Below are 12,517 nucleotides of genomic sequence, written 5' to 3'. Positions count from 1 at the left end.
TAATTAACTAGATAGTTTTATTCAATAAGCTGAAAAGAGTACAAAGCAGGGCCCTGAGAGTCAAACCCTGTAAGCATGAACATGCTGCTGCCTCTAACAAGGCAACTTTAATGATAAGCTCTCTCAGATTTAAGCAGTGGCCTAACCTTTATTCACTTAAAAGCTAATACTAAAGTAGTAATTAGTTCATGCTTAACGATGGCTTTCAATTAAGCACGAACAACTTGTTGAATCCTCGTACGTGGTTGGATTGCTTTGATAAACACCCATGGCCATGCAAACCCTTGGCCTTCGGATAGAGCCAAACGCATTTGTCTGCCATCTCGAGCTCTCTCAATTTCGTTGCAATAAGTTGCGGATGAGCCACATACCGAAGGGCAGTACTTAAAGTTATACATACCAGGAATGCTGGCCTTCTCTATTTTAAACCAATTCTCCTTTGTGTCGCAACCAGGGCTTCCTTCTTCCCCACCAAGTTCCAGCCACCTTTTTCCGGTTTGTTCGTCGAGATCTTGAACCTTCCACACGGTTGATGTTAGGCAGAGTCTGTCTCTTGGTCCAGTGAACTTCAAGTTTACGTCGGAGGACACACGGACAACGTCATCGTTAGGGTCCGCATTAGAAAATATCACGGGATTACCATAGTCCATATCGGATTGTCTCTGAACGACGATTTCCGGGCATGGTCTACCCTTCTCCCTGCCTATGGCAAGCCCTCCGCCTCCAGCGCCCCATATCCCTGACACTACATAGTATGGGACACCTGTGACGACCTCTTCACCGGCAGCATCCAGCACAGCATTGTTTGCAGCGTTGGCCAGGCCAAACAGGGCGAAAAGAAGAAAAACAGAAGCACTTGTGGTTTTCATGATTAGCAGATTGTGTTTGAGATGTGTTTGCCAATTTATAGAAGGTGTAAGCTCCATGAACTTCCATAATTCATTGAGGTAAGGTACAACACATTTGAAATATGAGGTAAATTATTAGGACCACCTCGTACATGTAGCATTTTTGTTGTCTAGTCATTCACTGTTCTCGTCTTCTTATTATTTATTTAAGCACGTGCATGAACGAGACATTCAAAATAATTGATTCCACAAGGTCCCATTTGGTAATAGATATCTCTACAAAGAAGAGATACAGAAGCACTTGTGGTTTTCATGATTAGCAGATTGTGTTTGAGATGTGTTGTTTGCATAATTTTGAAGAAAATTTTGAACTATTTTGTATGAATTTTTACATCTTCAAGCATTCTTGTTTCCTTATTCTTATAAACTTAACTAAAATCATTAAAATCCAGTTTGACGCAACTTTTAAAAAATACTTTAAAAATGAACTTTCAATTACTGTGCATTTTTTGAGATTGTTCCAAAAAAAAATAACATTTTTTTTAAATATTTACGTGTCAGACACCCTTTGAGATAATATTCTCGATCTAACACCCTTTAATTCATATATTTTTATTTAATTGTTTCGGTTTTTTTTGCAGATATAATATTGTCTCCCTTTCAAACTCTAAGAATGACGCGAATTTCAGCTATTGTTATTATAATGGAGAAATTCGGGAAGATGAAACCGGTGTTGTTTTCGTATCAAATCATTATGTTAAAATATCCTTCCAGAGAAACATAACTCTTGAGGATGTGATAATAAAGATTTCAAGTAAGGTTCATGTTGGAATTACTAGAAGAATGTCGTCGCTTCAGTATAGATTTCCAACATCATTGTTTTCGTTAACTTATACAGATTTCCATCCAAACGAAGCAGACCGCCTTTCATTTTATAACTGCAAAAAAATAAAATAATTAAATAAAATACTAACAAAATATTAAATATAATAAATATACCTTATAAATAAAATTTGAACGAGGTTTGGTTTTTGAGATGATTTGAGAGGATTTGGTGTGGTGAAAATAATTGAGAGTGGTGTATTTATAGGGTGGGATGGAGGGTGTGAACGATCAGTTAGGTCGGTGGGATGGAAGGTGCATAGGTCGCGCCTTCGGTATTTATTCTGCCCCAACGTGGCCTGCGTCTTACCCACGTGGCGCCACATCAGCGTCATGCACCGCGCCTTTCTGTAAAGAGTGTTAGTTCGAAAATGTTATCTCAAAAGATGTCTGACACGTAAATATTTAAGGAAAAATGAAATTTTTCGGGAAAATCACCAAACAATGCACAATAATCAGAGGAAGGATTTAACTAAAGATGTCGAGTAATTTCATGGAGTAAAATTTTAGTCTGAAGACGTCGAGATATCTTGGAGTCTTTATACTTGTACTATAGAAAATACGTTAGATGGAAAAAATGTTGAAACCACATTATTGGGGGGGGGGGAGGGGAATTTCCCATACTGCCTTATTCTGACATTTTTGCCGATTTTCCTAGTACGGTATTCACGTGTTTGCATAATTTTGAAGAAAATATTTTGTACTTTGTAAGAATTTTTACATCTTCAAGCATTCTTGTTTCCTTAGTCTTATAAACTTAACTAAAATCATTAAAGTCCAGTTTGACGCAGCTTTTAAAAATTACTCTAAAATCAATTTTTAAAAGTATTGTATAAAATTAAATTGTTTGAGATTATTTTTAAAACGTGAGTTTAAAAAGATAAAATACACATTATAAATATTATGTTATAAATTAAAATATAACATTTAAATTATATTTACACTTATTAATACTATGATATATAAAATATCTCAACTTTAACTATAATAAAAATATAAAAAATATTTTAAGGTTACTCACTAATAATATTTTTATACATGAAATATTTTATTAAGAAAAAAATATATCATCAATACTTTTTAATACGTGGACAAAAAATTATTATGACAAAAAGAATATTACAAACAAAACTAGTAATTAAAATAAATTATTAAATAATAAATTATTTTTAAGGATGTTAGTAAATTATTAAAATAAAATGTAAATAAATAATTGAGTAGAGCATATGCATTACTACGGGTAAAATTATAATTTGTTTCCAAAAGCAAAGTTGAAACTGAAAATCCTAGAAATCCCAGCTTTAGCGGTTGGTTTGAAACTACTGTTTCCACCGTAAAAAATTTTTCTTTTTTTTTTACCTGTTTGACATTGATTTTATGGTTAAAACAATTTTTTTTTACCTAAAAGTGTTTTTAGAAAGTCACGCCAAACATAGCCTAAGAAATAATCCCTTGTCATTAACTTTTTTTTAATGAGAACGTTAATATAAATTGGTATAATAAAATATTTAACTCTTAAATTTTAGACTTATCTTAATTTAATCCCATTTCTAAAAATTAACTCATATAATTTTAATATTCTACTAATTAAATCTTAAATATAAAACTCAATCTTCTTCTATCCTGAAAAAGATAAAATGTAAAAAAATCAGCAAAATCCATAAATACTTGAATGAGACGTTCAAAATAATTGATTCCATAATGTTCCATTTGGAAGTAGATTTTCCTTTGAAGATTATCCACAGTCCGTGTTTGCATAATTTTAGGGTAAATTATATAGATAATTCTTAAACTTTTAGGAAGTTTGTAGTTTGGTTACTCAATTTTTGAAACCTGCAATATAGTCATCAATTTTTTTTTGAATTAATCACTAGTATCCGATCTATTGACCGACTAATTCAGATCAGGTAATGCAGATATAAAGACGACAGTCTCAACCCAATTTACTCCATTCATAAACGTCAATTTACCTTATTGACATGATAATTAATTTCCGTTAACCCCTTCTCCTCCTCCTAATAATAAACTAAAATGCCATCACCACCTAAAGAATTGAAATAGGAAACAATCTTTTGCACCCATGGAATCTTTGAATCCACTTCGAGGGCTTTGAAAACAAACCCCTTCCCATCCTAGAACCCAAGTGACCTCAAATCGTCATCCTCCGAAGGAAGCGGGTGACGGAGGAACCGCCGATGTCGCTGCCGACCATGCAAACTATAGGCGGAGGTGACGCATCGGTTGATAGGGAGAAGACGAGAGGTTGTATAGAAAGTAGGAAGATGAGGAAACTTAAACTGGGTTTGGGATTGAAGAATGAGAGGATGAGATAAAAAAATGATGATTTGGAAATTTTAATTTATAAAAAAAATATAATGTTCATTCGTTTAATTGGTTAGAGACCATTGATGAGGTGATAAAAATGGTCTCAATAATAATTAGGATGAAAATTGTCCTTGACCATAGAAATTACAAAGTAATAATTAATAAAATTAACAAATTGATTTAATTTTCTAATGGAACTTATTTTACGGTCAATATAAATTGGTCTCAATAATAAAATAAAAGGTTGTATTTGATAGAGATCATGAGTTCGAATAAATGGGTTAATAAGATATGTGTTGTTCATTGATTAAGAAAATTCTAAATGAATACTACCTTATAATCATACCAAACTATTAAAAATGATACAATAAACTATCTATCGTCCCTTAAATTTTACAATTATTTTAATTTTATTTCAGGTCTAAGATTTAATCCGCGTATTTTAATATTCTATCAATTTGATAATAAATCTCAAACTTACTATCTAAAAATGATAAAATGTGAAGAAAATTTTTAATATCCAACTCATACATGTCTTGATAAAAATTTTAATATCACATTACCCCACCCAACAACGTTTTTGTTGTCTTGTTACTTATCGTTCTCTTGTTATCTGTTTAAGCACATGCATTGATGAGACACTCAAAATAATTGATTTCATCGGCTCCCATTTGGTAGTAGTTATCTTATCAAGATTTTCCTCATACAGTATTCGTGTGTTTGCATATTTTTTTAAGAAATTAACATTTGGGAATAATAAATTCAAATCAATCACAAAAGTTAAAATTTATAATTTATATTTTTTTATTTTTAATTTCACGTTTTGAAATAAATTATAATTTTACTCTTATTAATGTATGTGTTTCACGTATTATTATAAAATATTAATTACATTATTTTTATGATCTATTTTTAATAATAATTAGATCAAATATTAACTCCTAAATTAAAAAATCTTAATTTTTTTTGCTTTGATAGGCTATGACAGTGGTTTGGTTGTTGGATTATGTATTGGATTGTAACTGTCTACACGCGACTCAAAATTATAATCGAATCTTGATAGTTTTTTTTTGTTCGGCGAATATGATTAAAAGGAAATCATACAGGCCTAAACTTGATTGAGAGCCTCGTTAAAAATCTCTCTAGATCTATGTAGAGAAAAAGAGTACTACTCAACCAGGGAAGAAACACCAGTACAAATAAGCGAAAGTCCCAACCTATAGACTATTACTGCACTAGTCTGCTTCCAAAGACAATCTACCCAAAAACTAAACAATGACAGTTAAATACGAAAACACAACTCTCACAATGCAGATAACACAACTTTCGAGTCACCACCACGCTTTGAAAATAGCTTCTCGGATAACGTCATATCATTTCTCGGATGAGAGACATGTTTAAATCAAATCTTTTCGACCCTAGAAACCACTTTATCAATCACCACACCAGATCCAAGGGTGACATTGAACATTGTTCAACCAATAAAGAACTATTCTTGACTCTACCTCTACAGTTAATTCGAAAGTTTAAGCCCACATTGAACATCAGCTGCGAGAGCTTTTTCACAGAAAATAAACATGTTCTATCATGAACCCAGACCAGTTTATCTGCCAAGCTTGCCACCAATTTCACCCCCTCAATTGTGCTAATTAAATCCTCGACCATTGTCCGTTCCCTCTCTAATAGATTCCTTGTGAACATCAACTCCCACCTCGCAATACTTCAATTGTCTTTTTCAAAAACAGTAGCTATATTTGCTCATTTACAAGAGGATAATCTATACAACCGCATATAGACTATCCTTGAAAGGTTTTTCTCCGCACCACCAGTCCTCCCAAAATAGAGTAGTTTTACCGCCTCCAATCTGCCACCTAAAAGCGTCTAAACTCATCCATTTAGAGACATCCACCTTCAACCGATTCTTTATAATTCCTCTCCAGACAATCGACATCCTCTTCAAGTTCGTAGTATTTAATTGCCACGAACTAGATGTAGAACCATACTTCGATTTAATTGTTGGGCTATCGGATAGAGCAAAATCGCAACTGATAATTTGAGAAAATAAAAATAAAGATAAAAGAAACACAAAATTTACATGGAAAACCCCAAAATAATATAGGGTAAAAACCACGGACAACGGTAGAAGAATTTCACTATGAGAAAATAGGAATTACAACTTCTCTCGATCTACAAAGGAGAAAACAATGATAATTCTCTCTTGATAAAAAGGAGAAAAAAACTCTCTAGAAAATCTCTAAATTCTCTATAGTATTGGAAGAAAGCTAAAATGTTTTGGGATGGTTTTGAAGCTAAATGAGCTAGGGTATTTATAGTTGAAACTTAAGGACTAATTTGTAAATACCCTAAATTTTAGGGATTAAATTTAGTAATTATCCCTTTATTTTTTAAACAATTTGGTTGCCTAAATTTGACTATATTAGCCGCCCAAAACCATTTTTTCAGCCGTCCCATATGCTTTGATTTTCAATAATCTGCCACTTGAAGATTTGATCGGAACAATCATATCTTCACACCATTCTTTCTACCTTGTACCTTCATGTTGCTTACGTCTCTGACAGGCCACAAGAGGATCGACATCAAGTAAATTTATCAGTGTTGATTGCCTTCGTCATGAAATCTGCTATGTTGTCTTTGGTATGGATCTTCTGCATATCTATCATCCCTTCTTTCACCTTTTCACGAATGAAATGGTACTGAACTCGTATGTGCTTTGTCCTTGAATGAAATGTTGGATTCCTTGCTAGATGCAAGGCGCTTTGACTGTCACAAAACAAAGAAACATGCTCTTGATTATGCCCAAGCTCCTCCAATAGCATCTTCAACCAAATTGCTTCTTTACTGGCTTGTGTAGCTGCTACATATTCTGCATCTGTTGTGGACGTAGCCACAACTGACTACAATTTTGAAACCCAGCTTACAGCTCCACCAACAATTTTGAACACATATCCTGTAGTAGATTTGCTTTTATCCAAATCTCTTGCATAGTCAGAATCTACATAACCATTGATTAGTAAGTTTGATCCTCCGTAACATAATGCAACATTTGAAGTTCCTTTGATGTATCTAAGGATCCTCTTTACTGTATTCCAATGCTATTTGCCTGTATTCGCCATGTACCGACTAACCACTCCCACTACTTCTGCAATGTCTGGTCTTGTGCATATCATAGCGAACATTAAACTTCCCACTGCTGATGCATACGGTACTCGAGACATCTTCATCCTCTCTTCTTCACTGCTAGGACTCATACTGGAAGATAATTTGAATTTAATAGGAAGAGGGGTAGAAATTGGCTTACAATCTTGCATGTTGAATCGTGACAAGATCTTCTTCAAGTAATTCTTTTGTGAAAGCCAAATCTTCCTATTACTTCTGTCTCGGTGAATTTGCATCCCTAGAATCTTGTTTGCTGATCCCAAGTCCTTCATTTCAAATTCCCTAGCCAGTTGTGTCTTCAATTCTTCAATATGATCTTTGTTGGGTCCTGCAACCAACATGTCATCAACATACAACAACAATATAACAAAATCGTTATCACCAGACCTCTTGAAATAAGCACAAGGGTCTGCATTAAGTCTGTTGTATCCAAGGCACATAATGAAGGAATCAAATCTCTTATACCAACACCTCGGTGCCTGCTTTATACCGTACAGAGATTTGTTCAACTTGCAAACCAAGTTCTTCTTTTCTTCTTCTTCTTCAAAACCTTTAGGTTGAAGCATGTAAATCTCTTCTACAAGATTTCCATGAAGAAAAGTTGTTTTAACATCTAGCTGCTCTAGATGTAAATTTAATGTAGCACACATTGCCAAGACTACTCGAACTGTTGTTAGTCGAACCACAGGAGAAAAAAAATTCATTGAAATCAATACCTTCTTTTTGAGCATATCCTTTGACCACCAGTCTTGCACGATACCTCTCAACTTGATCGTCACCATTTCGCTTGATTTTGAAGACCCATTTGTTACCAATTGACTTCCTTCCTTGTGGTAGTGGCACAAGGTCTCATGTATTATTTTTATGAAGGGCTTCGATTTCTTCTTGCATCGCCATCATCTACAGTGAAACATCTGAGCTGTTTATTGCCTCCTAGTATGTTGATGGCTCATTGTCCTCTGTTAAAAGGCAGTATGCAACATTTCCTTCTATAACATAATCTGAGTGCCAATTGGGACGTCTTCTCATACGATCTGATTGACGAGTTGTTGGAGCTTCAGAACTCTCTGGTTCTTGTTCATCATGTGCTGGTTCTGCTTCAGAATAATCTCCTTGTTCAACCTCTTTTTCCACATGTATCTATGTAGTCTCTGACTTTTCAGTGCTATCATCGTCTTCTTTTCTTTGTAGCTTATCTTCTACAAAGATGACATCCCTGCTGATGATCACTTTGCGGGCAGTGGGATCCCACAAGTGATACCCCTTTACTCCATCAGCATACCCCAAGAATTTGCATTTCCTGGATTTTGGATCAAACTTTGAGATTTCTTGGGAGTTGTACATCACGTACACAATACTTCCAAATATATGGAGGTTTGAATAATCAGTTGGTTTACCAGTCCACATCTCCATTGGTGTATTCAGCTCTATTGCAGTTGATAGAGCTCGATTCACCAAATAATAGGCGGTATTTACTGCTTCTGCCCAGAATGATTTTTCTAGGCCTGCATCCCTTAACATTGCTCTTGTTCTTTCTAACAAGGTTCTGTTCATCCGCTCTGCCACTCTATTTTGTTGAGGAGTGTTCGCCACTGTGAACTGTCTTTTGATGCCTTCTTTTCTGCAAAAGTCATCAAATTCTTCGCTTGTGTATTCTCCTCAATTATCTGTTCTGAAACACTTGATCTTATTTCCAGAATCAAGTTCCACCCGCGCCTTGAAGTTTTTGAAAGTTGAAAACACGTCTGACTTCTTCTTGATAGGGTACACCCAACATCTCCTGGAGTAGTCATCAATAAATGAGACAAAGTATTTTGCTCCACCTAGGGATGTAACTGGTGCTTGCCATACGTCAGAGTGAACCAATTCTAGAACACTTTTGCCTCTAGAATTTGATTTATTGAATTTCAACCGGTGCTGCTTACTTGTTATGCAATGGTTACACAAAGGAATTGTTACCTTTGTTAAGCCTGGAAGTAGGTTTTGCTCCACAAGGACTTTCATTCCTTGTTCTGACATGTGTCCAAGTTTCTGATGTCATAGCATTGCAGAATTTGAACTACATGAGGCAACAGAGGCTTCTGCTTCTAGCAAAGTCTCTCCCTTCAGCATGTACAAGTTTGCAGCTATCTTTTTGCCTTTCAGCACCACAAGCGCTCCACGAAACACCTTCATGATTCCTTTTCGTGTTTTAATCTTGCTTGCATTATTATCCAATAATCTGTAGGATAATAAATTTTTCTTCAGGCCTTTCACGTGCCGCACATCTCGAACAATTGTAATTGTTCCATCATACATCTTCAATTTGATGGTTCCCACGCCAATGATCTCTAAGGCATGATCATTGCAACTATACACAGATCCTCCTGAGACAGGTTCATACTGATGGAACCATTCTCTTCTTGAGGTCATGTGATATGTTGCTCCTGAATCAATGAGCCATATATCTGCAAATCTTTTTTTTGCCTTCCACAATAGTTGACGCTTCACAACATAGAGCATATCCATCATCTGAAGTGTTTGCGGTATTACCTTGTGGATTGGAGTTTTTATTTAGACTCCAACAATCCTTCTTCAAGTGACCATTCTTTCCACAGTTGTAGCACTTTAAATTCTTCTTGCTCCTCGACTTTTGATCTACCATGTTTGTGACTGCTGCTTTGGCCACGTTCTATTGATCTCCCTCTCATCGTTGTCAACGCTTCAGCTTGTTGCAGATTTACTTGTCTATCTTCCTTGTTCTTGCGCCGATTTTCTTCTTGGAGAACAGCAGCTGCAACGTCATCGAAGACTAGACTGGTGACATTACTGTTTGTCAAGTTGATGATGAGTTGATCATACGAATCAGGTAGACTTTGAAGTAGAAGTTCAGCACGTTCTTGTTCTCCTATTGTACATCTTAAGGATGTAAGCTGAGAAAATAACGTGTTCAATGTGTTTAAGTACTCTGTCACTGAAGTAGATTCTGACATACGGAGAGTGTACAATTTCCTCTTAAGGAAAATTTTATTATACAGCGATGTGGCCTCATAATTTGGTGAGATGATCCCATATCTCCTTAGCTGTCTTCTTCTCCTCGATGCTTAACAATACTTCATCTGCTAATGCTAGATGAAAGTTTGCCATAGCATTCCTGCCCATTTCGATCCATTTGTTTTCATCTGTGAAATCCATCGGTCATTCACTGATAGCTGCTAGACAACCGTCTTTCCTCAGGATGGCCTTCATCTTCAATTTCCACAATGAGAAATTTCTCCCATTGAATTTTTCAATATCAAATTTTGTTGCCATAGCTTCTAGATAGCTCCCACTATTTCACTATCGTGAATAGTTCTTTGTAACCTTCAAAGAATGGGTAATAACTTCTTACTTTCTTATGTTGGAGGATCCACCTTTTTGGTGGCAACCACAAAGACAATAAGTAGATATTACACACTCTAATCTGGCTATGATACCAATTGTTGCGGAAGACGGCTATCGGATAGAGCAAAATCGCAACTGATAATTTGAGAAAATAAAAATGAAGATAAAATAGACACAAAATTTACATGGAAAACCCCTAAATAATATAGGGTAAACCACGGACAACGGTAGAAGAATTTTACTATGAGAAAATAGGAATTACAACTTCTCTCGATCTACCAAGGAGAAAACAATGATAATTCTCTCTTGATAAAAAAGAGAAAACAACTCTCAAGAAACTCTCTAAATTCTCTCTAGTATTGGAAGAAAGCTAGAATGCTTTGGGATGGTTTTGAAGCTAAATGAGCTAGGGTATTTGTAGTTGAAACTTAAGGATTAATTTGTAAATACCCTAAATTTTAGGGATTAAATTTAGTAATTATCCCTTTATTTTTTCAACAATTTGGTTGCCTAAATTTGACTATATTAGCCGCCCAAAACCATTTTTCCAGCCGCCCCATATGCTTTGATTTTCAATATTAATCACCCTCCTCCATAGTGCCGACCCTTCAGTTGCAAATCTCCAACCCTATTTTTCCAATAACGCAACATTTTTAACTTGAATGCTTACTACTCCCACCACTCTTGTTTCGGGGTAAACATATTCGTGATCAATTAACCCGAGCTATTTTCTTTTTCTCTACAAAATAACCCCAAAGAAATCCCCTCCTGATCTTCTCCATTTTTTTGTTAAACTGTTTTTGGAACTTCAAATAACGACAAATAGTATAGTGGAAGAGATGAAAGTAGAGAGTTTATAAGCACAAAAGATAATGTTATGCTCATGGTTTTAAAAAACGTTCGTAGTTATATTTTCGGTCGTGTCACGTTTTCTGTCACGGACATAACGAATGTCATTACGGATATCAAGGTCGTGAATTTTTTTAAATGTCACACAACTTACTCTAAAATGACTATATTAAATATAATTAAAATAAATTATAAAATTTAAATTGCATAAATTTATATTACTGAAATTAAGACAAAATTAAATAAAAATTAAAGTTTACATTTTAAACTAGGAATTAAATTATAAATTCTAAAAGTGGAAGGATCTCAAATTAATATATCCTTTAAAATTATATTTTAAAAAATATTAAAAAAATAAATCACTCCTCCCCTTCCCTGACTTTCTGCCTCCCCTTCCCAACTTTTGTTCTCGCTCCTTTCCCCCATAATTGTATGAAACAAAACTGCCTCCCCCTTCCTCCTCCCCCGCCTTCTGCCTCCCCCTTCTTCTTCCCCTTCTTTCTCTCCCATCATTGTCTGAAATAAAAAAAAAATTGTGCCACTAATGTTTTTGTTTTGGAATCACTGTTGAATAATGGTTGTTGTGTCCCGTTATCGGCACAATCGTCCGTTTACCGTTAAATTACGGGCGCAATCGACCGATATTGGTGTGAATCCGTGACCCACCGCAAAAACCATGAAATCCAGTTTCGGACGGTGGTACAACCGCAATATCACGTCGCTATCACATTTTTGAAACGATGTTTGATATACTGATTCTGTTTTTCCACCCATGAAGTTTTGCTTGGAAACCCTCAATCACCGACATCCATGTACTTACCTTCCTCGGATCAGCCCCCAAGGGGATGCCAAGATAGAAGAAGGGGAGCTCTTCAGCCTTGCAGCCACTCCTCTCTGCCAATAAATGTACTAACACTAAATCCACCCCAATACCCACCAGACAGGATTTCCCGAAATTGATACTTAATCCCGAGTTGATTTCAAAACATCTTAAGCTTCTTTTTAGATTGATTGTAAAGCTTTCTTCCGGCTTGATAAATAGTATAATGTCATCTGTGAATTGAAGATGCATG

The 12,517-nt window shown here is 35.2% G+C and overlaps 1 protein-coding gene across 1 annotated transcript; it reads right to left on the bottom strand.

Annotated features, from left to right (window-relative positions):
- On the bottom strand, positions 1-900 carry LOC120127256 (21 kDa seed protein-like). The gene has a single exon (XM_039145208.1). It carries the CDS (start codon positions 867-869, stop codon positions 210-212), a length of 660 nt encoding a protein of 219 aa, XP_039001139.1. The 5' UTR covers positions 870-900; the 3' UTR covers positions 1-209.
- Positions 901-12,517: the final 11,617 nt, after the last annotated feature.

The sequence above is a fragment of the Hibiscus syriacus genome, unplaced genomic scaffold (genome assembly GCF_006381635.1).
Source record: "Hibiscus syriacus cultivar Baekdansim isolate YM2019G1 unplaced genomic scaffold, ASM638163v2 tig00110467_pilon, whole genome shotgun sequence".
In the NCBI taxonomy this organism is placed as follows: Eukaryota; Viridiplantae; Streptophyta; class Magnoliopsida; order Malvales; family Malvaceae; genus Hibiscus; species Hibiscus syriacus.
This window is presented reverse-complemented; position numbering and strand designations above follow the sequence as displayed.